This window comes from Rhizopus microsporus, assembly GCF_002708625.1.
Source record: "Rhizopus microsporus ATCC 52813 unplaced genomic scaffold scaffold_12, whole genome shotgun sequence".
NCBI lineage: Eukaryota > Fungi > Mucoromycota > Mucoromycetes > Mucorales > Rhizopodaceae > Rhizopus > Rhizopus microsporus.
In genome coordinates, this window is record NW_019671927.1 from 720570 (window position 1) to 745261 (window position 24692).

At 38.9% G+C, this 24692-nt stretch overlaps 7 protein-coding genes across 7 annotated transcripts; 3 read left to right on the top strand and 4 right to left on the bottom strand.

Annotated features, from left to right (window-relative positions):
- On the bottom strand, window positions 1-5033 carry RHIMIDRAFT_239248 (kinesin-like protein; the record flags this gene model as incomplete). Its single annotated transcript, XM_023609135.1, has 8 exons — window positions 1-235; window positions 291-377; window positions 427-533; window positions 604-3897; window positions 3959-4549; window positions 4601-4635; window positions 4686-4928; window positions 4976-5033. The coding sequence occupies 8 exons, from the start codon at window positions 5031-5033 to the stop codon at window positions 1-3; spliced, it is 4650 nt and encodes a 1549-aa protein (XP_023464809.1).
- A 249-nt stretch (window positions 5034-5282) lies between these two features.
- Window positions 5283-7607, bottom strand: RHIMIDRAFT_204827 (uncharacterized protein; the record flags this gene model as incomplete). Its single annotated transcript, XM_023606786.1, has 10 exons — window positions 5283-5589; window positions 5655-5895; window positions 5955-6016; window positions 6070-6359; window positions 6413-6615; window positions 6682-6753; window positions 6804-7181; window positions 7243-7358; window positions 7415-7477; window positions 7528-7607. The coding sequence occupies 10 exons, from the start codon at window positions 7605-7607 to the stop codon at window positions 5283-5285; spliced, it is 1812 nt and encodes a 603-aa protein (XP_023464810.1).
- Window positions 7608-7810: 203 nt separating this feature from the next.
- Window positions 7811-9861, top strand: RHIMIDRAFT_285447 (Metallo-dependent phosphatase; the record flags this gene model as incomplete). Its single annotated transcript, XM_023613279.1, has 9 exons — window positions 7811-7952; window positions 8002-8208; window positions 8273-8397; window positions 8461-8572; window positions 8620-8765; window positions 8811-9028; window positions 9087-9307; window positions 9359-9631; window positions 9689-9861. 9 exons carry the CDS (start codon window positions 7811-7813, stop codon window positions 9859-9861), a joined length of 1617 nt encoding a protein of 538 aa, XP_023464811.1.
- A 181-nt stretch (window positions 9862-10042) lies between these two features.
- RHIMIDRAFT_244952 (uncharacterized protein) lies at window positions 10043-12375 on the top strand (the record flags this gene model as incomplete). Its single annotated transcript, XM_023610128.1, has 4 exons — window positions 10043-10692; window positions 10742-11298; window positions 11371-11433; window positions 11492-12375. 4 exons carry the CDS (start codon window positions 10043-10045, stop codon window positions 12373-12375), a joined length of 2154 nt encoding a protein of 717 aa, XP_023464812.1.
- A 391-nt stretch (window positions 12376-12766) lies between these two features.
- On the top strand, window positions 12767-17115 carry RHIMIDRAFT_314507 (5-methyltetrahydrofolate-homocysteine methyltransferase). Its single transcript, XM_023614940.1, has 10 exons — window positions 12767-12802; window positions 12853-12960; window positions 13019-13254; window positions 13317-13573; window positions 13628-13844; window positions 13903-14532; window positions 14583-14668; window positions 14719-14777; window positions 14835-15405; window positions 15462-17115. The coding sequence occupies exons 1-10, from the start codon at window positions 12799-12801 to the stop codon at window positions 17023-17025; spliced, it is 3732 nt and encodes a 1243-aa protein (XP_023464813.1). The 5' UTR covers window positions 12767-12798; the 3' UTR covers window positions 17026-17115.
- A 46-nt stretch (window positions 17116-17161) lies between these two features.
- RHIMIDRAFT_293272 (uncharacterized protein) lies at window positions 17162-17864 on the bottom strand. The gene is made up of 2 exons (XM_023613969.1): window positions 17765-17864; window positions 17162-17713 (listed from the first exon to the last, which is right to left on the bottom strand). Exons 1-2 carry the CDS (start codon window positions 17833-17835, stop codon window positions 17482-17484), a joined length of 303 nt encoding a protein of 100 aa, XP_023464814.1. The 5' UTR covers window positions 17836-17864; the 3' UTR covers window positions 17162-17481.
- Window positions 17865-19813: 1949 nt separating this feature from the next.
- RHIMIDRAFT_29911 (uncharacterized protein) lies at window positions 19814-21329 on the bottom strand. Its single transcript, XM_023614316.1, has 5 exons — window positions 21082-21329; window positions 20977-21030; window positions 20845-20927; window positions 20289-20795; window positions 19814-20240 (listed from the first exon to the last, which is right to left on the bottom strand). The coding sequence occupies exons 2-5, from the start codon at window positions 21026-21028 to the stop codon at window positions 19860-19862; spliced, it is 1023 nt and encodes a 340-aa protein (XP_023464815.1). The 5' UTR covers window positions 21029-21030; window positions 21082-21329; the 3' UTR covers window positions 19814-19859.
- Window positions 21330-24692: the final 3363 nt, after the last annotated feature.

The window sequence follows — 24692 nt, forward strand, 5'->3', positions numbered from 1 at the left end:
TTAGCTTAAAGAGGGCATAGTAAATAGTTTGTCAATACTCTTCATCCAGTCAATCATATCAGCCTTGTTATTAGCTTGTAAGATGTATGCATTATTATTTGTATAAACTGAAAACACGTTATTTCTTTCTATCATTTGTTCTAAAGCTCGATTATAATCTATTCTCACTGTAGACACATTGATGATGCCTACTTCCTCTGTCTCTAATTGATTTGTATAAATATAAATATAAGGTCTATTTTATTATTATTATTAGTCATTATTTTTACATGTATAAACTTTATTATTACCTCCGTAAGACAAACCATCGTTTAATCCATTTATCATTCAGTGCATTTTCTTGATAAGTCAAATAGCCTTTCTTTGTCACATTATCACTAAAATAATTGATTAGCTTCATGTTTATCATAAAGTTCGTTGTTTTACATCTCAGTCACCAGCTTCACTTCAGATATAAGTTTACTACTACTGCTCCATACTTCTTTTTCAATCTCTTGCATACCAGGAATAGGTGGATCCTGACTAAGAATAATCTATTCGAATTACATCGTATGATATTATTTAATCTCAGTTATCCAATCATGGGTCATTTTAATGCATTACCTCTTTATCCGTTCCCCACTTTTGATTCCAGAGCAGGAGTATTTTACGAATCAGCTCTGATTGTGATTCACTAGGTTCATTCTTGGTCGTACTCATTGATCCATGGCTCGTCTGTGATCGCGCAGTATGAAGCATCAATGTCTGTGCAGTTCGTGATACTTGTTCTTTACGATCAATCCTTGCTCGGATTCGCTTGAAGTCATGAATGAGTGATACACCCCTTGGTCTCCATGAGCCTAAAAATTCTTCACCAGGCACAAATTTGCAGGCCGTATTCAACCTCCACAGCTGACTCACTCTACGTGTCATTGGAGGTCGAAGATGAACAAGAAAGACACCGCTGCACTTGGTCAAATAGCGTGTTGAGGATCCAAGTAGCTTAAAAAGCCTAAAGTGACCCGAGTTGGATGCATCTCGGCCTTGAATGCGGACAGCAATATCCATGCTGCACTGGATTGGTTTGAGACACTTCTCGGCTTCCACTTCCCACTTGAGTGTCAATAGCACACGTGTGTTGTGAGCTGTCAATCGGTTTAGGAAAAGGCAATCATGTTGTGATGAGTCCCATGACCCTTGCGCTTTAAGTACGCTTGTGCCATCATTCTTGTACTCCACCTCACTCTTGCTTTTCATCAGTCGAATCACAATATCTTCATGAGCAGGGGATGGGATGATACGTCCTTTGGCATCTAATAAACGAACCTGTCCTATCATTGCCTTGGATATACGGTTCCATACAAACTGTCGTCCTGATGTGTGCGATAACGTGATACAAATCCTTCGTTGTAATCCTTGTCGAAGCTGAAACACGCCTCGATCCAACGCGGTCTGAGTCATGACCTGAACAGGCGTGTATTCTCCATTAGGCATCAGCTCACAGACCTGAACCCATGCCAGAATGTCGTGCCGTTCAGCAGAGATCAGCTCTTCTTCAGGTCGACGTTCCATAGTCATGCTCAGTCTTTCAGGTGTAGGTCGATGGTCGGCCAACATCTCATCCAGTCTTGGCTTTTCACGCTGATCGTCCCATCGTTCATATTGTGAAAGCGCACGAGGTTGAGCGACACCATACATTTCAAAGGAAATCATTCTGTTCATCAACACCTCTTGTACACGTTCTGTGATCAGTATAGACATCGTTTGGCTGTAATCAAGCACAATCGTGTTGTTAAATCCACTAGCTGGCTGGGTCGCAAATAGCTTCTCGGCAGACGCCTGCACTGAAATACCACCAAAAGAAGACAATCGAAACTGAACATGAACCTGAGTGAATTCAGACTCGCTCAGGCCGATAAGCTCAAGCAAACGGATCTCAAACAACAGTTGCTGCCCGACCTCAAGCACCTGTTTCTGATCCTCAGTGCCTGAGCGCGCAATAGGTGAGACCAGGAGCCGAAGTTTGCCTTTCACTTGACCTGTCATCCTACAGAGTACTTCCACACAACTCTCATATGCTTGTTGCTCTACTAGATTGCGCACAGATACAGAAGCACTGCCAATAAATGAATACTTGGGACAGGGCGATTCATAAAACGGATCTTCCCAGTTAAAATGCTTGCGATACTGTGGTCGATCAATAAAATTGCGCAGCTTACGCATCTTTTCCAAGCGCTCCTTGAGCTTCTCTAGTGACCAAAAGTATATGACCTGATTCTTGCGATCGATGACTCGAATGCCAACACATGGCTTGGGCGTCTTGATCAACATCTCGTCTTGATCTGTCTCAAATTGTTGAAGACTGGAAGTCTCCTCCCAATGAGACTGGAGATGCGTGAAACCTTCTTCGATGATCGCAAACTGATAGAGCACGTCCTTTTCTAGCTCACGAGAGATGATGTTGGCTTCCTTTAATAGGACTGCATGAGTCAAGACGACCTCAGCCATTGCAACATATCTAAGACGCTTCCACTGCTGAACGACCTTTTTCGACAGCTCGAGCTCTCGTTGACTGTAAGGTTCGGGGATATACTGCAAGGTTGACATGCGGTTGAGCTTGGCTTCATAGAAACTGCGTTGCTGGTCTAGCTCTTTTTGGTGCTTCTCTTGAACATCTTTGATTCTTTCTTGGATGGTCGAATAAGTTACAAGAGTAGCGTCCGTACAGACACTACCATCATCCACCATGGTGGCCGCTGTTGATAGTCGCTTACTCGCTGAATCGTCTTCGTCGACATCAAATTCGCTACGACCATCGCGAATACGACGGGCTTGTCGAATCTTGCCAATGTCGTCGTAGAGCTTCTCAATCTCGTCATCGTTTAAGCCGTCAAAGTTGGCTTCTGTTGAATAATGGTTGCGCATGGCTTCAAGTCGAGCGTAATTCCAATCGACAACTTCGACCGTCTCATCATCATCCTGGTTTGGAGACACGGTGCGTTCGGTACTAGGTGTACTGGCTCTCAACAGATCGTTACGTTCTCTACGTACTTCTTCTGGATGATTAAATCGGAAGATGTGGTGATGACCAAGGATAATGCGGTAACCGTTTTTGAGTCTACGTGGTTCATTGATACGAATTCCATTCACCATTGTGAGTGTGTCTTTCTGGGAACTAGGATGTAACGTGACGATATTATCAGCGTATTCAAACCAGCAATGTTCATCCTGAATATTAGCGCCACTCAAACGAATCTCGCACTGGCTTTCGCCGTCCTGACGACCGACACGGGTCTTGCCTGGCTTGATCTGGTACATTAGACACTCGGACATCAAGGGATCTTCATTCAGGTTGACAATGAATGGCACAGTCTTGGGTGTATAAATACCCATATCATTCTTGTCAATGGTGATACCAAGGTCCATCAGGGCCTTTTCACGCTCATGGTGAATCTGCTGTGTCTTTTTCAACTTTTCTTCCCATGTTTCGTTCAGATTGGCCAGCAGCTTTTCTGAGCTCTGCAGTTGTTCCACAATCTCTTGCTTGCTCATTTTTTTCCTCTGTCCCTTACTGTCTTCAATTTCGAGCACCTGGTGCGCGTTTGAGATAGATGGGGTAGGCATAGGCGATTTTAACCCTTCGTTCTGTTTGTACGCACTAGATGAATTAAGCTCTTCAACTACTTCGGGTGCATACACGCGCAGACGTTCACGAAGTTGAGAAAGCTCCTCCTTGAGCTCACGGATCATCTTGGCATTGGGATCCTCATTGACGACAGCCTTGTTTTGAATCTTCTTGGCTTGATCAGCGTATCGAAGGGTACTCAGTGTTTCGTCATAGTCTGCAGGCGAAATAGCGGCAATCATGGCTGTCTTTGAGTTACCACCGAGAGAATCCTTGAGTAGCCAGGTAAGGACCTACGATAGAGATTAGCTCGTGATCTAGCATAAACAAGGGGAACAAAAAAGTTTACGTTACAGAATCACGGTAAGGAATAAAGATTTCCTTTCCCTTTTTTCCTTTGGCCATTGACTGGTCTGCAAGGCCGGAAATGACCTTGCCGAGTGTTGTGAGGGATCGGTTGATGTTGGCGCCTTCCTTGAGGCGCGCGCCGGTTGCCCCAGTGCTGTTGGCACGTTCGCTACCTGCAAGGTCGACCAGACTGATACGAGCGACCTTTTCGGTCTCGAGCTTGGTCATTTCATCGAGTCGAATCTGAGTCAGAAAGAGGGTAAAGACGGCATGCGATCGAGAAGAAGTTTCATTCATGTTGGTTGCTGCTACTGTACGTGCCTTGTTACCTTCGTCCATCAAGTGATTGATGTCATCAAAGGACTTGACAGCTAATCGAGAGAGATCCTCCACATATGGGCCAGTCGATGGATGTTCACGGACTTTGAGGTTGCCCTTATTCTTTGGGTTCAAAAGATCACGTACTTTTTCATTATAGATTTCAATATAAGATACTTCAACGCGATATGTCAAATTGCTGTCTGTGTTGTTGGCTATACGTTCAAAGAGTTCTGAGCAGGTGCGTGGGATGATACCCTTATCCTCTCCATATCCCATCTATTAGAGAAAGTAAATATACATATTTGCAGTCATCTCTTTTTAACGAACCATTGAATATGATTTTCCTGCACCTGTTTGTCCATCTGATAATCATTTAAAATCAACTCTATATAAATAAATAGAGGGAACTTACAAGCAAATATACAGCAATTATAACCATCAAATGCATGATTAAGTAAGTCTACACCTAAATCGTTATAGACTGTATCTTGATCAGCAAATTTTGGATCATTTTTATCAAATGACCAATAGGATTTATCGAATGTGAATGCTTTTACATCTTCAGTATCTCTGCTTCCTTTATGATCGGGTGGTTTGGTGATTATGGTCTGATTGCCTTCCATTCGAATCAAGCAAGTTGCTCCTCTTGCAAGTTCTAACCTTGTTCTTTAGTTCAGTGTTATTTATGTATTGTCTTGTTACCCCTTGAATTCAAAGGTCGACATCGAACAACTACTTTAATATTGCCTCCACCAGTCATTTAAGAGTTGTGTAGTAGTTTTCTTTTGTTTTTCAGAAAAGAAAAATTAAAAAAAGGGGGGAATAAGTGTATGTGTATCTTATGCAGTAGTGTTTTTTTTTGTTATGTTTTTTTATAAAGTGCTTTTTATGTGTATATTGTCGACGTTGTATTATTAAAGTTTAAAAAAAAGCGAAAGAAAGAGCGAAAAAGTGCAATTAATGAAAAAAGGGGGAAAAGTTACACAATATTTTATTTCTTTCTCTTCTGTTATTCTCCTTCTTCTGCATCTGAAGTGGATGTAGAGGAAGTAGTCGAGAAACTAAATATTTGTTTATCATCAAGCCATTTTTTAATGATGCCTGAATCTAAATTGAGGTTACGTAATATGCTCCTTGACTGTGCCTTTTCATGTGGTTCCAAGGCATCAAACTTGTGTCTATCAAAATCTGAAAGTGCCGTGCTTCCATTTTCATCCACAAATTTAGTAATCGTTTCTGACAAGTTTTCTCTCATCCATCGTAGCTCAGCTGCTCCGTCTGGGTTACTCAAGGACATAAATAGTGGATTTAGTGACCTATTAAAATAAGGAGAGTTAATGAGTGACGCATACGTTTAATATCTAAAAAAAAAAAAGCTTACCTGAAAATATCAATACTGTTCTCAAGAACAAGGACACAGGCATATTGTATAAATGGGAAAATGACCCAGACAGAAAGTGAAAGTAAAAAGCTGTGCTCGTAGCCATGGTAATAGAGGTAGCTAAACAAGAGGATGGAATAAAAACCATAAAGGGCAGGCATACCAACGAGAGTGACTAGAATCTTCCAAGTAGCCAATACGTCACGAGCAGCAATTTTAACAGATGATCCTGCGAGAGCCTCTGTAAAGGATGAAAAAGAGATGAGAAAAATGAATCATTTAATTTTCCTTCTTATTTACCCTCTTGTTTCTTTTGACTGATGATAAAGATGAGAATGATCAACGGTGAATTGATCAGGAGTCTGAAAAGGTAGAAATGTTAAACAATATATATACAAGTATGTGATAAACTTACGAAGGGAAACCAAAGAGGGCCAAGAAGGATAACTTTAAAAGACGAGATATCAATACGGGTGCAGCAGAGTAAGGTGACGTTTCTGTCTTGGCAACTTGATGATCCTTTAGTCCGAAATATTTCAATGTATCATTATAAGCCTTGACTCGTTGAAGCAAATCAACTAATCGAGGATCTTTTTCAAAATATTTATATCCGAGCAAGAACCGACGATTCAATTCGACAACTTGGTCAATCGTTAGTTTGTGCTCCATAGCAGGTTTATATAATCTTCGAGCTGCGGCAATAGTCTAAGGAAAGGACAAATATTAGCAATAAATACGATGATATTAGATCAAATTACCATCAGTGTATCATAATTGGGGGCATTCACTGTCACACTCTTGAGACCTTCATAACCTGCTTCCAACAGAGAGGCAATGGCCTCTCGCTTTGCAGTTCCTCCTTGAGCGTAGCTTTGTACCAATTCAGATGAGATAGAAATGGGTGCGCCATAAGACACCACAGCGCGAGACCTGAAACGATGAGGATGAAAGTAATTGAGGCCTACAGAGAGAAAAAGAGGAAAATGCTAATGAGAAAAAGGATGTGTGTAATAAAAAGATACTATACCAACTGGTACTATCTTAACATCAAGATCTTTGTTTTGAGCCATAGCGCCTAAAGCCATGATGGCAAATCCAGCTAAAGAACGAGATGAATAACAGTGAGGTAAATTTATATAAAATACAAACCTTTCAAAGGAAGCATCTCTGAGCGATCATGGCTACCTCCTTCAGGAAAGATAACAATACATTCACCTGCATTTAATCTATCATGTACTTTTTCAAACAGTACACTTTGATCGATATGAGGAATGATTTTATATGCACCTCCGTCATGAAGCAGTTCAACTGCCTCATCTGTCAACTCCTTTTTTAACTTTAGTTCTGTATCAGATACAACTTCGGCTACTTCAAACGAAAGTGTCTTGGAAAGCGCAATGATATCACGAGGAGAGACTTGTTGAGTGAATTGGGTACTTTGTCCGTTCAAGACTAATCTTGATTCTTTGCTGTACACAAGTTTACCAGCGCCTTTGACAGCTAAATCCTGTGGACGGATCACCGGAACTATTTTGAATGTCAGTTTCATCTGCGTGTCTCTTTATCCATCACTTTTTTTTTTTTTTACTCGTGTTTAGTTTTTTAGCTAGGGTTCCTACAATTTTTCTCTTGAAGGAAGCTTGAGCCATAAGAGGAGAGAAGCGTCGAGGATTAGAGATGATGACCAAACCAGGATCTACGAATCTACATACAGAGGGTCATTTATGTGCGCGTGTGTCACATATGTATATATATCTTACTGATTTGCATGAGGAGCAACAATAAAGATACATGGCTTGTCTGTTGGTACATTATGTGTGCCACTGTTGGTAGTAATTTAAAACGATATCTAAATGATGATAATTCTTATTACCTCACTTTGATTTCACGAAAAAATACACCTGTAACTAAGCTATAGAATAGCTTAATACCATTATAGGTATCTAATACCATTTTATATAACGAATAAAGAAGAAGAAAAAGAAGGGAATAAAGTGTAAAAAAAGAAAGAGAGAAAAGCTTATATTTATAGCAAGCTTATTCACATGATTTCTACATTGAATCATGGTTACACTCTATAAAACTTTTTTTTCGTATGCGGTATGAAATATCACACCTTTTTTTTGTCCCTTTATTATTTTTTTTAAAGAGACAATATGCAAGACGTCAATGATGGCAGTAATGTCAGTCCTGCCTTGATGAGACTACGCAATAAACCAAAAGCTCCTCATATTGATTTCACTGTATTCACTCAAGACGATGGAACGGTTGTTAGTACAAAAGATCGTGTTATAAAAGGTTCTTTGTAATTTATTATTATTTTTCATAAGCTTATGAGTAATCATAGATGTGCCAGCTCCAGCTGTTGCACTTCCAACAGATGAGGAGTTTTGGAGTAAAGAAAGACCGGGATTACCAGATATAAAGTTTTTGAAAGATCATTTTTATAGAGAAGGGAGATTAACTGAGGAACAGGCATTGTTTATCTTGGAAAAGGGAACTGACATCTTAAAGACAGAACCTAATCTATTAGAAGTTGGTGCTCCCATCACAGGTAAAAAAATATATATGTATATATAAAGGAATATATAGCTTATGTATATATTGTATATATATAGTCTGTGGTGATATCCATGGTCAATATTATGATTTGATGAAACTGTTTGAAGTGGGTGGTGATCCTGCTAATACAACCTACCTCTTCTTGGGTGATTATGTTGATCGAGGTTACTTTTCAATTGAGGCAAGTTGGGTGTACATACACTTGATTAAATGGGAATAATAACCACGTTTTTTTTTTTTATAGTGCGTGCTTTATTTATGGTCATTAAAAATGTGGTATCCGAATACATTCTTTTTGCTAAGAGGAAATCATGAGTGCAGACACTTGACAGATTATTTTACTTTCAAGATTGAATGTAGGCTTATTTATTAGTTATTATTCTAGTACTTATATATTTTATAGGCCGTCATAAATATACAGAAAAGGTCTATGATGCATGTATGGAATCCTTTTGTTCTTTACCTTTAGCTGCCATCATGAATAAGCAGTTCTTGTGTATACACGGTGGTCTATCACCTGAATTACAAACACTAGATGATTTGAAAAAGGTATTCTTTATTTTACTATCCGCAGCCTACTCACTATGATCTTAGATTGACCGATTTAGAGAACCACCTACACATGGACTGATGTGTGATCTTCTCTGGGCTGATCCACTTGAAGAATTTGGTCAAGAAAAGACAAATGAGCTGTTTGTCCATAATCATGTCAGAGGATGTTCTTATTTCTTTAGTTATCACGCTGCTTGCCAATTCTTGGAAAGAAATAACCTGTTATCCATCATTCGAGCGCATGAAGCACAAGACGCTGGGTAACATTGTATATTGATATATTTGGATACAGTTGACTCATGTCCCCTTGAAATATAGATATCGTATGTACAGAAAGAGTAAGACAACATCATTCCCTTCCGTCATGACTATATTCTCTGCTCCAAACTATTTGGATTTATACAACAATAAGGCAGCAGTATTAAAGTATGAAAATAATGTAATGAACATTCGACAATTTAACTGCACCCCTCATCCTTATTGGTTGCCTAATTTCATGGACGTCTTTACTTGGAGTTTGCCTTTTGTTGGAGAAAAGAGTAAATAGAAAACAATAATAATAACAATATGATGACCAACATTCTTTATAGTTACAGACATGCTTATTGCTGTACTGAACGTGTGCAGTAAAGAAGAATTAGCTGAAGATGATCAAACCTTACTAGAGGATAAACCACCACTGGATGATGCTGAACAACGTAGAATGGTGATCCGTAATAAAATCATGGCAGTGGGCAAGATGTCGAGAGTATTCTCTGTTTTACGTGAGAACTCTGAAAGAGTGACCGAATTGAAATCACTGTCTCCTACAGGCAAATTACCTTTGGGAACATTGGCTTTGGGTGTAGAAGGATTAAAAACTGGTAAGGCGATGAATAATGTATGTGTGTATGGTATACTAACCATATGCTACGTCATAGCCATTACTACATTTGAGGATGCCAAGCGATCTGATTTAGAAAACGAACGATTCCCTCCTACAAGAGAAGTTAAGGAAAGGATGCTAAAGGAAGAAACAGACAGTAAGCTACGTACGGCCGTAAATGAACAGGATGAGACAATGGAGGAAGTAGCGGATGCAATGCTTGAGTAAACAAGAAACCCAACAATAATATCCCGATACCCTAAAAAAGGAAATGAATAAACAATCCTCATTTAGGCATTTTACTTGTATTTCTTTGCCCTTTTTGCCATCGTTTTTATTCTTTTCTTTATTATTTATTCGCCCTTTTTTATTATCCTAGATAATGAACGGAATAATTCCTGGTTATTCAATGTCTACTCCAGTACTTGCAAAGTCAGCGCATGATATCAATTGCCGACTCTCATTCGAAGACAATTACAGCCAAGTCAGCACGAGCAGTATTGCCACCACCACGACTACAAGGAGCAGTAGTAATGGTAGCTATACTGGCACTATCAATCGATCTCACAGTACGCATTCGCCTGCTCTTCATCGAAGAATACACAGAAAACCCGTTCCTGTGACGAAGGTTACACCTCATGCAAAAGATTATGCATGCGCTGAAACAGCATATCCTAGTCGAACCAAAGTCCCCAAGCATATAAATTCTACTCCCCCTGAAGCTTACGAAAAAAGGCCCAAAAGATATCCTTACGATGATCAATTCATACGTAACTCACCTACTCAGTCCATTCAGTCTCCTGTAACTATTACAACCACAACTCCGACTTCAGCCAGAACACTGACACCAACTTTTTGGTATCCTCGAACTGGAAGAGAAAACGAGCCGTTAAAGAGAAACATCACTAAAAAGATTCGAGGCTTACTTCAGCCTCATCGCACTCAATTAGAAGAAGCATCAAGTGAACAGCATAAGCAAGACTATCAAATCAGCCTGCGTAGGTCTAGCACACCAGAGCCACAACATGATCGTGACAGTACTCCTTTCCACATGTTGAGGTATTAAATAATACATATTTCCAACTCATATAGCTTATTTATTTATCAGGCATACTCGAAACATTGCCGACAAGACTGGACTTCAGTTCCACGAGTCTGATTTTATTCAAATAGACACCTATGCGTCAACCGTACAACAAAGGGGACCACTCCTGACACCAGCTATTCTCTCTCAAAAATTCCTTGTCAGACCATACCGTCGAGAGCTATTCAGATTGCGCGCTCTATTCATATGGATTATCCAAAACATCAGGCCCGAGTATCACCAGAAGAGAACTGACCTGCTTCTGTTGCAAAAACAGCAGAACTATTTGGCACAGTACTATCATCGACAGACAGAGAAACCGTCATTGTTGAAACAAAGGCTGAGCAGAATTGCTCACTCTGCAGAGGAAGAAGATGAACCACCGATAATCAATCGATTGGACTCAATGGGACTGCTTCAAGAGGAAGCTGTCTTGTTATCAAACTATATGAATGAAGCAGCTGAACAAGTTCTTAAGAAAAGGACCTGCAAGTCAGCATTTGGCATGGCTCGTTTGTTTGTCGATATGGTGATCGCAGCGGGGTTTGAAGACGCTCGCGTGATATATGGGTATTTAAAAGGTTGTTAGGTAAAAAAGGATACGCTTTCTAGTCAAAGAAAAATAATAAAAAATCAATTGCTGGATCATGTAGCTCCAATGGATACTATAGATAAAGCCGAACAACCGCTTCCTGTCAATCATGCTTGGTGTGCAGGTAAGACCTTTATCAGTCACCCAGTCGGTTTTTTTTTAACTTGACTGTCCTCTCGCAGTGAAAATTGAAGGAGAATATAGGTTTGTCGATTGTTGGCTGGCATCGCCATTCCATCCTCACAATGATAACAAGATGGAGCCGCATTGGTTCTTGACTTTGCCTCTCGATATGGTCATGACTCATTTACCAGAACAGAAGAAATATCAATACATCTCTCCCTCTATAACGCCTTACGCCTTCTTCAGTCTGCCATATATTCGAAATACATTCTTTTGGCACAGACTGCGTGTACTGAAATACCATGTACACCAATCATCAGAGGATCAAGATGGTATATTTTATCTAAGTATGAAGGTACAGCCGAATATAAGCTGCTACGCAGAGATCGAGGCAGACGATGGCAGTACTGCTAGAGGTTTGGCACAGTGCTTGACAGACGACAGAAACAGCCGCATATGTAAGGTCAAGGCCGTCTTGCCCTCTCACCAAACCGGCGGTTGGTTAAAGGTTTATGCTGGACCGAAAATCATACCATCGAACAATGCAGCAATTCAGCAAGATGTTGTCTGTAAAACTCATTTTTCATTAGCCATGTGTGTCCGAGTCACATCCGAACGACAGTGCTCACCCTTTGACTTTGTTAAACTCTATGCCGATTATAATGAGTTTTACGTTCAAGAACCGCAATGCTACCAACTTTATCCGCTCCAGACCTATCATTTCTGTATTAGAGGGGCTAGATCAGACTACAAGGCAGTTCATCATAAACTGGCCATTAAGAGTCCCAATGGAAAGCTTTACAAACTGATGTATCAACCTCAAGATCAAACGTATGAAGGAACAGTGACTGTATCTGTAGCAGGTAAATGGTTTCTTATATGCTTATTACATCACACTGGTGGCTGGTACACAGTAGCTGAGTGGTCCTGCTCAATACCTTGATATCGTTATATTTTTTCCCTTTGCTCAATAAAAAAGTTGCAACCAAATACGCAAGTTTTTATCTTGCACTTATATAAAGTGTAATCGATATGCACAGGCATATAATGAACGGATATTGCTTAGTAATGAACAATGTATCTATCTATACGCTTCCTCTTTTTATGAGGATATAATGGAGCAGTTCTAGTCAAAAATTCAAAACTGGGCATTAAATATTTATTTAATAATAAAAAGTACAAGTTGCGCTCTTATGAATTTTTTTAGAGCTATATGATTTCAAGATTGTAAATCTTGTTTGTACGTGATTCGTTATTGATCAAGCGTTTTGATTGGCTCAAAATTAAAGTTGACAGTGATCGCAATTGACACTTTTCATCTCTCCTTTCTCTCTCTTTTTTGTTGTTGTTGTGTACAGAATATAATATGGGTACCTCTTTTACTTTCTTTTAAAAAACAATATGATTTAACTATTTACAGATACCTTTGAATACCTTGAGAAGACGCTGTCTGAAAGAATTATGTTCCTTGACGGTGCTATGGGGACAATGGTTCAACGACTAAAACTTGAAGAAGCAGACTTTCGAGGTTAGAAAAAATATATTACACTTAATGCATATGTTCAACGCATACATTTAAAAAATAGGTCAAGAATTCATTGATTGGAAAACAGACTTGAGAGGAAATAACGATCTGTTGACCTTGACCAAGCCAGACGCTATTTACACTATCCATCGTCAATACCTCGAAGCTGGAGCTGATATGATCGAAACCAACACGTTCAGTTCTACTTCAATTGCTCAATTAGATTATAGTCTAGAGAAATACGCTTATAGATTAAACAAGGAAGGTGCAGCCCTTGCAAAAAAAGCATGTGAAGATGTAAAATAGTATACTTGTTGAATTTTGCTGCATGAATTGAACAATTCCATTTCACTATTTAGGTCACCAAGGAAACCGGTATTCGGCGACTTGTCTGTGGTGCTATCGGTCCCACAAATCGTACCTGTTCCATTTCGCCTTCAGTTGAAAATCCCGCTTACAGAAACGTTACGTTTGATGAACTCGTTACTGCCTATGCTGAACAAGTACGAGGACTTTTGGATGGTGGCGCGGATATCTTGTTGGTAGAAACCATTTTTGATACGTTAAATGCCAAGGCAGCTATTTTTGCTATTGATTTAGTGTTTGAAGAAGATCAGTAAGTGAACAGGTTCTCCTTTGAAATGGATAGCTTATTATTTTTTTTTTAAAGACGACCCAAGGTACCTATTTTTATATCAGGAACCATTGTAGATCAGAGTGGTCGAACCTTGTCTGGTCAAACAGGAGAGGCTTTTGTTACGTCATTGAAACATGCAAAGCCTATGGCCTTTGGTTTGAATTGTGCTTTGGGTGCGCCGCAGATGAAGCCATTTGTGCAAAACATTAGCCGATTTACAGACGCTCACATCATCTGTTATCCCAATGCTGTAAGTGCCTTTTGTGTTCTTACACAGACCTATTGCTCATCAAATTGCCTCGATATAGGGTTTACCCAATGCTATGGGTGAATATGATGAAAGTCCTGACGCAATGGCTAAAAACATTGAACCCTTTGCAAAAGAAGGGCTCGTGACAATCGTTGGTGGATGCTGTGGAACAACACCAGATCACATTAAAGCAATTGCTGAAGTCTGTAAAAAATACTCTCCACGTTCAAAGCCAGCATCAAAGGAGGACGTCATGTTGCTCTCTGGCCTTGAAGTGCTTCGTGTAGACGAAACCACAGGTTTTGTCAATGTGGGCGAACGTTGTAACGTTGCTGGTTCTCGCAAATTTTGCCGTCATATCCTCAAGAATGAGTACGAAGAGGCTCTTGCCATTGCACGCGCTCAAGTTGAAAATGGTGCTCAAGTGGTCGATGTGAATTTTGATGAAGGCCTCTTGGACGGTAAGGCAGCCATGACCAAGTTTTTGAATATGCTCGCTTCCGATCCCGACTGCGCTCGTGTGCCTCTCATGGTGGACTCTTCCAACTTTGCTGTTATCGAAGCCGGTCTTCGCTGTGCTCAGGGCAAATGTATCGTAAATTCGATTTCTTTAAAAGAAGGTGAAGAAGAGTTTATCAAGAAAGCAAAGATTATCAAGCGTTTTGGCGCTGCTGTCGTTGTTATGGCCGTAAGTCTTATATCCATATTGTTTTGTATATATACTCATCACGTTACTAGTTTGATGAAGTTGGTCAAGCTGCCGAAGCTGATAGAAAAGTCGAGATTTGTACTCGCTCGTATCGTATCTTGGTAGACAGGGTGGGGTAAGCTGTCAAAATGAATGGAAACAAATATAGTTGCTGATCTTTTATAGATTTAACCCCTATGATATTATCTTTGATCCAAACATTCTTACTATCGCTACAGGAATGGGTAAGTAAAAAAAAAAGGATAAAAGAGCAAAACAACTAAAGCTTGTTTTGTATATAGAGGAGCACAATAACTATGCAGTAGAGTTTATCAAAGCATGTGAGACCATCAAAAAGACTCTTCCTGGAGCAAAAGTAAGCGGTGGTGTTTCCAATCTTTCATTCGCGTTTCGTGGTATGGACAAGGTTCGTGAAGCCATGCACTCAGTATTTCTCTATCACACGATCAAAGTGGGCATGGATATGGGAATTGTTAATGCTGGATTTTTGACAGTATATGATGACATTCCAAAAGATCTTCTTCAACTTTGTGAGGACGCTGTCTGGAATCGCGATCCTGATGTGACTGAAAAGTTATTGGAATATGCAAAGGCGCATTCAAAGGACGCAAAAAAAGATGAGGATCAGGAAGAATGGAGAACATGGCCTGTTACAGAGCGTATCACACATGCTTTGGTTAAGGGAATAATGAAATATATCGTTGAAGACACTGAAGAGGCCCGTAGCGATAAAGAAAAATATCCTCGTGCACTTAATGTCATTGAAGGCCCTCTTATGGCGGGTATGAATGTCGTAGGAGATCTTTTTGGTAAAGGAAAGATGTTCTTGCCTCAAGTTATTCGATCGGCTCGGTAAACAGGACAATGATATCAAACTATGACTCATCTAAACCTCATCCTATGAATAGTGTTATGAAAAAGGCTGTTGCTCACTTGGTCGAATACATTAAGCTTGAAAAGGAAGCTGATTTAGCAGCATCTGGAGAAACAGAGGTTAAAGGAAACGGAACCATCGTGATGGCAACCGTCAAAGGTGATGTCCACGATATTGGTAAAAACATTTGTGGTGTTGTGCTTGGTTGTAATAACTACAAGGTCATTGATATGGGTGTCATGGTTCCATGCGATCAAATTATCAAAAAAGCTGTTGAAGAAAAGGCAGATGTCATTGGCTTATCTGGTTTAATCACGCCCTCTCTTGACGAAATGGTCATTGTTGCCAAGGAGTGCGAAAAGGCTGGCCTCAAGATTCCCATCCTTATTGGCGGTGCAACCACAAGTAAGATGCACACTGCCGTCAAAATTGCACCTCAGTATTCCTCACCAGTCATTTATGTCTTGGATGCTTCTCGAAGTGTACCGGTCGTCGCCAGCCTTTTGGATGATAATCTAAAGGAAGACTTTGCTGATGACATTCGTGAAGAATATACCGAGATGCGTGAAGAGTATTATGAAGGCTTAGAAGAAAGACGATTGCTTAGCTTAGAAACCGCCAGAGAGAAAAAACTACGAATCAATTGGTCTCTTAGTCCCCCACCCAATAAACCCAGTTTCCTGGGTACTAAAGTATACAACAATTATCCACTAGAAAAACTCGTTGATCATATCGACTGGAATCCATTTTTCCAAGTATTCCAGCTTCGTGGACGATACCCTAACAGAGGCTTCCCCAAGATTTTTGATGATGAACATGTTGGTGCTGAAGCTAAAAGACTTTATGACGATGCTCAAGAAATGTTAAAGATGATCATCAGTAAAAAACTTCTCACTGCTACTGGTATTGTTGGTTTCTATCCTGCACACGCCGTTGGTGATGATATCGAAATTTACAAGGACGAGAGCCGTGAAGAGGTAGCTGCTGTATTTTATGGTTTAAGACAGCAGGCTGAAAAGGACGTCGATGAGCCTTATTACTGTCTCTCAGATTTCATTACCCCGAAAGAGACAGGTATACCTGATTACCTTGGTATGTTTGCTGTCAGTGCTGGATTTGGCTGCGAAAAACTTGTCGAACAATACGAAAAGGACGGTGATGACTATAACAGTATTATGGCCAAAGCATTAGCAGATCGTCTAGCTGAAGCGTTTGCTGAAGCAATGCACGAAGAGGTTCGTAAAGTAGAATGGGGATATGCCTCAGAAGAACATCTGTCAGCCTCTGAAATGTTTTCAGTACGCTACCAGGGTATTCGTCCTGCCCCTGGCTATCCTTCTCAACCTGATCATACTGAAAAGAAGACGATGTGGGAACTGGGAGACATTGCTGAGCAGACAGGTATCACTTTGACAGAATCACTTGCTATGGACCCACCTGCTAGTGTTAGTGGCTTAATATTTGGACATGAGCATAGCAAGTATTTTGCTGTTGGCAAGATTGACAAGGATCAGATTGAAGACTATGCTGCTCGTAAAAAGATGGATGTGCCTAGTGTTGAAAAATGGTTAGGCACCATTCTTGCTTATGACTCTTAATATATTGCTAATACTTATTAATACATAAAAGACTTTTTTTTATATGGAACAGTTACGTAAGCGTATAGAGTAATCATTCGTGAGGATCAGTTATTTGACCTCTACTATCATTACCTTAAATATCTCCAAAAACAATTGTGTCGACTTTATGAGAAACAAAACTCTAGCTTTCATCTATTTAGCGCTAATATAACAAGCATCTATAGAAGAGTACTGTTCAACTGAGTTCAGTTTCAAAGAATATGATGTAAGCATAACAGTATCGTCGAAACATAACATCCTGTTCATTTCATCCTCATTTCAATTAAACCTGAGATAAAGGTACATAATTTTATAAACCCAAAAGTCTCTCTCTCCCCTTCCATCCCATTTGCTGTTTATGTATGCAAGGCACTACTTTGAAATAAGGGCAAAAAGCAACATAGTATTTACAATTTAATTAAACGTTTGCTAAAACTACCAATTCTTGGCTTCTTCAATTTCTTCTAATTTCTTTGCGTGCTTGTTCACAGTTTGAACAATATTGCTAATCTTCATCTTATCTGCATCTAATGACAACTTTTGTCCGTCTTTATAAGCAACTTGAATATGAGAGGGTGCGGTTGGATCATTCAAGACATCGGTTACTATTTTGATCGTAGGGTTGACTTTACGTGCTGCATCAGTGTTGATGTGGTTTAAGAACAATCTAATAAATGCAATGAGTTTATAGATCTAAAACTCATATTCAACTGTTTACCTAGAAGATTTTGAAGCGGCATTAAAGGGAGACAAAGCTACCTTGATCTCAGTAATTTGCTTCATAAACATTTTTTTTTGACAAGCAAGGGGAAGAAAGGATACCTCAGTTTTTTTTTTTTTCTTTCTCAGATTGCGGAAACTGATTTATGAATTGTGCAATGTAAAATAAATCTTTACCTTATTAATTGAAACAAAGAGAGCGAGAAGAAAAAGAGGAAGAGGGAGGGAACAGCGATCAGTCAAGTTTAATCATTGATATACTTTACTGTGTTTTTATTAATTATTGACGTTAATTTTATAAAACATTGTCGTAAAATAAAAAAATATTTTCGTAAAAAGACGACAAAGAAAAATATGTTTGAATAAACGACATCATGTCAAAAGGGAGAGAGATAATGAGTATATGTAGAAAAAGAGAGAAGAAGTATGTTAGTATTAGAGTACATATCCTAATATTAGTTGCACTTACCATCAAGGTGCATTCTGGGGAGGGTAGCGATAACTACCCAGGAAAGTTAAAACAAAAAAAAAGGAACGGAGGACACAGAGAACCCAGGGCGTCAGAAGAGACTATTGGGGAGCGTTCCAGATACATGCCAGAGAGCAAAGAGGGCGGGACAAGCGAGTCAGAGCAAGAACCATGAGGACAGGCTAGTTTTGACTGGTGAATCTTTGAACACTCAGAGGAACACTTGATAACTGCTGTAAAGAACCAAAAAAAGGACTCAATTAAAATAGGTTTTATATGTTTTTATTTTTCAAACAAGCTTCAGGTTCAGACACTTGGAACAAAGAAATCATATCAAATAGAAGAAATCTACATGATGATTATTCAAGAGTATGCATTGCTAAATATGACTACATGTTCTTTTGATTTCATAGAAAAACCCGAATAAATAATTTAAACTTTTATAAAGAAACTAAAGAGGGATATTTCTAATATTAAGTTAATTTCAACTCCAAGACAGCCCACCTGTTAATATTACTGTCAGATAGGATAGTGAGCCATATTCTTTTTGTATTTATTATTACTCTGATAACACTACAACCGTTTCAATACGACGTCTCAATTTGGAAAGCACGACATTCAGTCTCAGTAGCAGCGTCATTATTTTTTGGAAATACGGCTAAACAGTTTTATTTACAATTAAAGCCTCAAGTGGGCGCACGATAATAATAATATATCTTCTTCGCTCAAGGCAGGTCAAAAGAGAATAAAGAATTGGTAACTAAAAAACCCTTATGGGATCAAGGATAAAAAAGTTATGGAAGAAATGATGTTGGACCAAGTGTAAGATACACTAGTGAGGAGAAGGAAGAAGCCAATCGAGGAGCTTTTGCCCAAGGTGAGAGGAAGGAGAAGGCGGATGCTTTTGGTGATGGAGGTAGTCAAGTTCAAGAAGAAGAGTGCATATAGCTGGCCAACAGATGGTTCATGAGAAAGCGGCTTGAAAGGAGCGTGGTTTCTTCATAGGTAGCATGTTCAAAAGGAAGGATAGTGGATCAGAAACTGTTTCGGGTATCACAAGTTAGCGGTGCATCTGGAGACGATGAATGGTGTGGGCTTTGGTGAATGATTGGTTGGAGTGCTGAGGACAGGTTTTGTCGTGGCCGCTGGGAAACCAACCAAGGCGCCAGCGTATACAGCGACTTCTCTCAGACCTGGTCATTGGTAGCCAAAGGATGGGGTCTAGGGAGATAGTCGGGCGACAGTGTATAAGAAGAACAGAGGAACGCGTAGAGCGCTTGTGATTGAGGTCATCTTGGCGGAACTTCCTTTGCGTCAATCGTAAAGAGCGGCGATCAAGGGATTCTGGGTTCATGTTCGCACAGCTCAAAGATGGGCTCAAATGTACAAAACAGATCCTGATAGTATTTTATATAGCACAAGAAAACTGGTCGCTCGCGTATACATCACGAAGAACACAAGCAAGTGATCTTGGAGTATATAGACGAGAATCCTTCAGCCGTCTTGGAGCAACCAACAGGAAATGTAACTAACACAAAACATGTCTTTTTTATACAAGCAGCTAGACATGTATTGGTATTTGCTACTGTTAGCACTCCAACATCATTTTTATTATTATCATTATTTATAAAGGGGTATCTTGTTGTTCTCTTTCTATTTCTGCAATCAAATCACCTATTCCACGCCTTACTTTTTCATGCTCTCTTTCTTCTGCCAATAAATCTTCGACTCCATAATTTTCATTATCGCTATCATTTTCATAACGTTCTTTTAACACGCCATCTTTGCTTATATAAATCTTGCTCGAAACTGATGCTGCAACATTCTCTAACCAGGGAGGGAGTGGAGATTGAATTGTACCTGCCAAAACCATCTGTCGAAGCCCTTCAATCACACTAAATCCTTTTAGGTTGATATCAATATTTATCGTATTCTCTTCTTCATCTTCTGTATCTTCAGTCTCTATAATTTCAAAACTATCACTCACTTGAAGGGGAAGTGCCAGCTAGAGAGGATATTATTATTTATGAATTGCACTTTTTGTCAGTCTTACGTTGATATCAAGTGATCGATAACTAACGATTGCATCAGAACCAAAATGGTTGTTTATTGCTTCATATCGAGCCTTCATTTCTTCAATATCAACAGGAACAATACGTCTTCTTTGTTCACCAGGCCTTGTATAAGTGTCTTCAAATCCTCTAGGTCTCTTTTGTCTAATGTCTAAAGGGTTTGCATCCGTTTGATTATTTCTCAATTGACTAAACACACCAAGTGATTTTCTGTTCATGATCTGCTTTGCTATTTCCTCAATTTCTGCTGCTGCCACTGTCTTAATGATGAGTTTGTCTGCTGAAAAGACGTTCAAGATAGCCTCCATGACATATGTATTTAGTTCTTTTGTCCACCCTGGATGTACAAGTAAATATCCTGTTTCAGGATAATACACAATAAATCCATGTTGTCGTTTGGTCGATACTGGCTCATTATCCATGGATTGATAGAACCTTAAATAAAACCAATACGTATCTTGGTTCTTATCCTTGCATGCATAAATATACTACGATTTGCTTTCAGTAAACAACAAAGGAGATATTTTCATCACTTACACAGTCTTGTAAGCTTGACAAAAAGTTGTCTAATTGTTGCTGTATTGTAGTCATATCCATTTGTGTGTTTATTTTACCAGATTCTACAATGAAGTTGTAAGCATGATTTCAAAAAAACACGTACACACACACCTTTAGCAATTTCAACAAATTTCCATTTTCTTCCTGAAGATCTAGACATCATGGCTATAGATCCAGTTAAAAAGAATAGATCAAGTAATCAATGTTGAGGCTTACTATGTATTTCTAGTTGTGCGATCTGAACAGCATAAAGGCCCTCTGTCTATCTTACACGGTTTGTTTTAGATAAAGATAATGGACGTATTGCCGTGTAAATTACCCAATCTACTGCTTTAATTCTTTGTAGTATGTCCACTTTGTTTTTGTATTTAGTGCCTGACGTATAATGTTCTAATTTGCTTGTCCTATTTCTTGGATATAATTCAGGAACGTCAAACCATAAAGAAATGGTCTTTCGTAATGCTGGCATTGGTGTATAAGATAACAGACGATTTATGGATGCATCATATTTGAATAATTGTAGATCCTTTTGTGTAAGCATATAAATTTTCTATTATACTACAATAAACAGTTTTAGAGAGAGAAAAAAATGGCCAAAAAAATATACAGGACACAATATTAGCCAATCAGATTTATCGGATATGATAGTCCATAGTCCTGGTTTAAAAAGGCGAACACTACGCGCAGGAGGAAATCCACGAGAAGGCTAATGATATGGGTGCTTATTCTCCTATACATGTGGCGGTACTGTACAAATTCACACTACCAAAGCGTCTGTCTAGCCTAAGGCTGTCCAGTGGGATATTTCTTGATAGAAAATACGAATTTATCATAACTGCGCGTGATTGACCTTGGTTCTTTGTTGGTAGAACTGACAATATAAAATTAGAATAAAGAAATAACAACATCTCTTTTTATCTCTTTCTTTTTGAAACTTTATAAAAGTCATACTCTACATCAAGAAGTATGAAATATGTCTGTTCTCTGCACAAGTCTAGCTTGGTGCCATACATTGAAAAGGTTTGTTGACGACATCACAGGTAGCGTTTGTAACATAGTCCTCTCGTGGGTTTTCTCGTGCGCATAGTGTACACCACAAAAAAATACAATGAAATTCTTTAAATGTCTGAGCTCTCATTTTGACATGAAAATTTTATAAAACAGCCACTTCTTTGAAGTTTGTGCAGGAATGTGTGAAAATGTGTAAAGGTGTATATAAAAATGTAGATTCGGATTCAAAATTTTCTATAGTGATATTAAACCCTATTGAGCAGTTTAGGGCAGACTTTCGGTCCGGAAACCGTTCCTTGCGGCCTTTTTAATATTACATAGAGAAGTGCTACATATTCGATCGTGAATAGAAAAGTTGAAGTCTAATTCTGCATTTAGGACAGTTCTTATTGCATCATTTTCATCGAAGCTCCTAAACAAAATATGAAAATTATCCTTAGCATGGATTGACGTTTGAGTGCAGATCTCCTGGTAGGTCCCGTTTCCAAGTCCTTGATCTCACGCTCAAGCGTGTTTTCGAATCTACAATCAATCAGCAGTAGTAAAAATAAGCAGCTCTTACAAGACATAACTAGCATGACAGCACATTTGGCGGGGAATATAAGGAGCAGTGGGTGTCGCATTCTTTCCGATATCATAAGAGAGAGGGGACCGTTGTTTACTGGTGTTCATGGAATATCTCACGAAGTGGATTATTACTGCTGCACTTTAGCAATCTGAATCAAACTCAATCATAAATGACCTTATCTATTCCATCGTTCTGGTTCATAGTTCCCCCGCAAGTTCATTACAGATAATGGGTCAAACTTTGTCTCTGAGGTTATAAAGCTGATGTGTGTTCGGCTGAACACCAAGAAAGTGGAAGCGAGTGTAGGGCATCTTTAATCAGACAGACTCGTAAAAAGAATGAACAAATCAATCATAAGCCCCTTAGCTATGTATGTAGAGAAGAAACTAGAAAATTGGGGTTATTTATTATATGAAACTTTGTCAAGACGAGAACCAGAGGATGAAAGGGTCTTGATTAATGTCTTGAAGAAGTGGTTGGATGTGTAGTGTGTGGTTAAGGTATTCAGGGCCCTATAATGACTATCCACCCATTGCTTACATCTGACAGCCATCGCTGGTAACTTTGGGAAGGGCTTATGTGAAAGCTTGTTCAGGTAAAAGGAAGCCGAATCATCAATAGAAAAGGCAGAGACCCAAGCGGTCGTGTGTGTAAGATGATGGTCGCCCATATGTGAATAGCTGGGTTTACCACTGTGATGCCAGCCAGAGCATCAACTCCTAATACGGCTAAACATAGGTATTCATAGGATGGTACAGTCAAATTGAAAAAAATAGCTTTGACCCAAGGCCGCAGCTGATTCCGAGCTTATTTTGTTGATCAGATCAGAAAAAAAAAAGCAAGTGAGATTGAGCTTTTGATTAAAGCACCTTTTCCCTTTAATGAAATGAGCCAGAATTAAACTTAATCATGAATAAAGCAAATACCAAACGCATGCACTGTTGTGTTTATAAGTAAAAGTATCCTTGGCAATATTAACCATAGGGGTCGACAAAGTAAAGGCTACACCTAATCGACTAAATAACAGCATTCGTTACTTCAGTGATAAACTGCTATGCCGTCACATTGTTCCTCTCTAAGGCTTATTGAGTTATCCTTCTACTAGTTTATCTGCATATAAAGCTTATTTTTTATCCATTTCATGCGTTTATGTCTTCATATTCTTTTTCATGTTATAAAAGCACCTTTCTCATCGCCCAATAAATCACATATTTGATTATACCCCTTATTCATAATACACGAGTATCTATGACAATAAGGAGGCTACCTGAAGTATCTCGAGTACCTTAGGAACCCATCCTGTTTCGAGCGCCATTTGAAATAGTTTATGCAGACTTAAAAGGCCCATTGCTTTACTATAAAAATGAACGTATAGTCGTTAAATTTATCACAATAACAATCGTCGCTAATGTTGGTCTATATTTCATAAGCAGAAGAGAAAATATAGGGATATAACAACAGGAAGCAGAGGATAAACATTTTACCTTTTACCTTTTACCTCTTTTCATGTGCGCTAAAAATAAAAATAAAAATAAAACGAAAAAATTACACACTCTTATGTGCTCCTAAGCCAAAAACTTAATCGCTTATACTTCGTGCTTGATAAACAAGTCTTGATACGTGAAGGTTAAGCTTATTTGATTTTGGTTCTTTTTAACAAAAAGTCATAGTGCTAACCAAATGAATGATAATGTCTGGATTCTTTTGATTTGTAAATAACGATTGTAATGGAATTGATTGCGTGTGCTCCATAGAATCGGTAGCCTAGTGCTCTTTGAGAAAAGCCTTAATTTTTTGTTTACTATCAGCTGCATTTTTAAAGGATGCCGTCCCCTCTCAACCTTTTTCCTTGTACATTTAATTCCACTTATTCTTAAATAAAACGACCAGAAAAATAGAAAAATGCGTACTGGAAATGAGAAAAGTGAAACAACCATAATGGAAAAAATTATATGTGTATGTAAGGTCAACTTTATGTAAACAAGAGGCCTTACAGAAGAAAAGGGCCCATGAAAAAAATATGCAAAAAAAAAGAGGAGACGTTCGGATGCTCGAATATGTTCTAATATGGAAGAGACAGAGAGCGATTTATTTATTTATTCATACATTATTGGAGAAAGGAGAAGCGAGTCATTTATTTTCAGCCTAAATAACATGATTCACGTAAACAAAAGCTATAAAAGAGACCATCATCTTTTCCTTTTTTCCTTTTTTTTCATTCTTTATCTCTTTTAAAATTTATCCTATG

Excerpts from the sequence above, each read along its gene's own strand:
- RHIMIDRAFT_314507 (XM_023614940.1), top strand. Across the intron at positions 14,533-14,582 it reads CTGCTGTCGTTGTTATGGCC|TTTGATGAAGTTGGTCAAGC; the intron begins GTAAGTCTTATA and ends TCACGTTACTAG. Across the intron at positions 14,778-14,834 it reads TACTATCGCTACAGGAATGG|AGGAGCACAATAACTATGCA; the intron begins GTAAGTAAAAAA and ends TTTTGTATATAG.
- RHIMIDRAFT_293272 (XM_023613969.1), bottom strand. The coding sequence starts at position 17,835 with ATGTTTATGAAGCAAATTACTGAGATCAAGGTAGCTTTGTCTCCCTTT. Across the intron at positions 17,714-17,764 it reads GCCGCTTCAAAATCTTCTAG|ATTGTTCTTAAACCACATCA; the intron begins GTAAACAGTTGA and ends TGCATTTATTAG.
- RHIMIDRAFT_29911 (XM_023614316.1), bottom strand. The coding sequence starts at position 21,028 with ATGATGTCTAGATCTTCAGGAAGAAAATGGAAATTTGTTGAAATTGCT. Across the intron at positions 20,796-20,844 it reads TGTCAAGCTTACAAGACTGT|TATATTTATGCATGCAAGGA; the intron begins GTAAGTGATGAA and ends AGCAAATCGTAG. Across the intron at positions 20,241-20,288 it reads ATCGATCACTTGATATCAAC|CTGGCACTTCCCCTTCAAGT; the intron begins GTAAGACTGACA and ends TATCCTCTCTAG.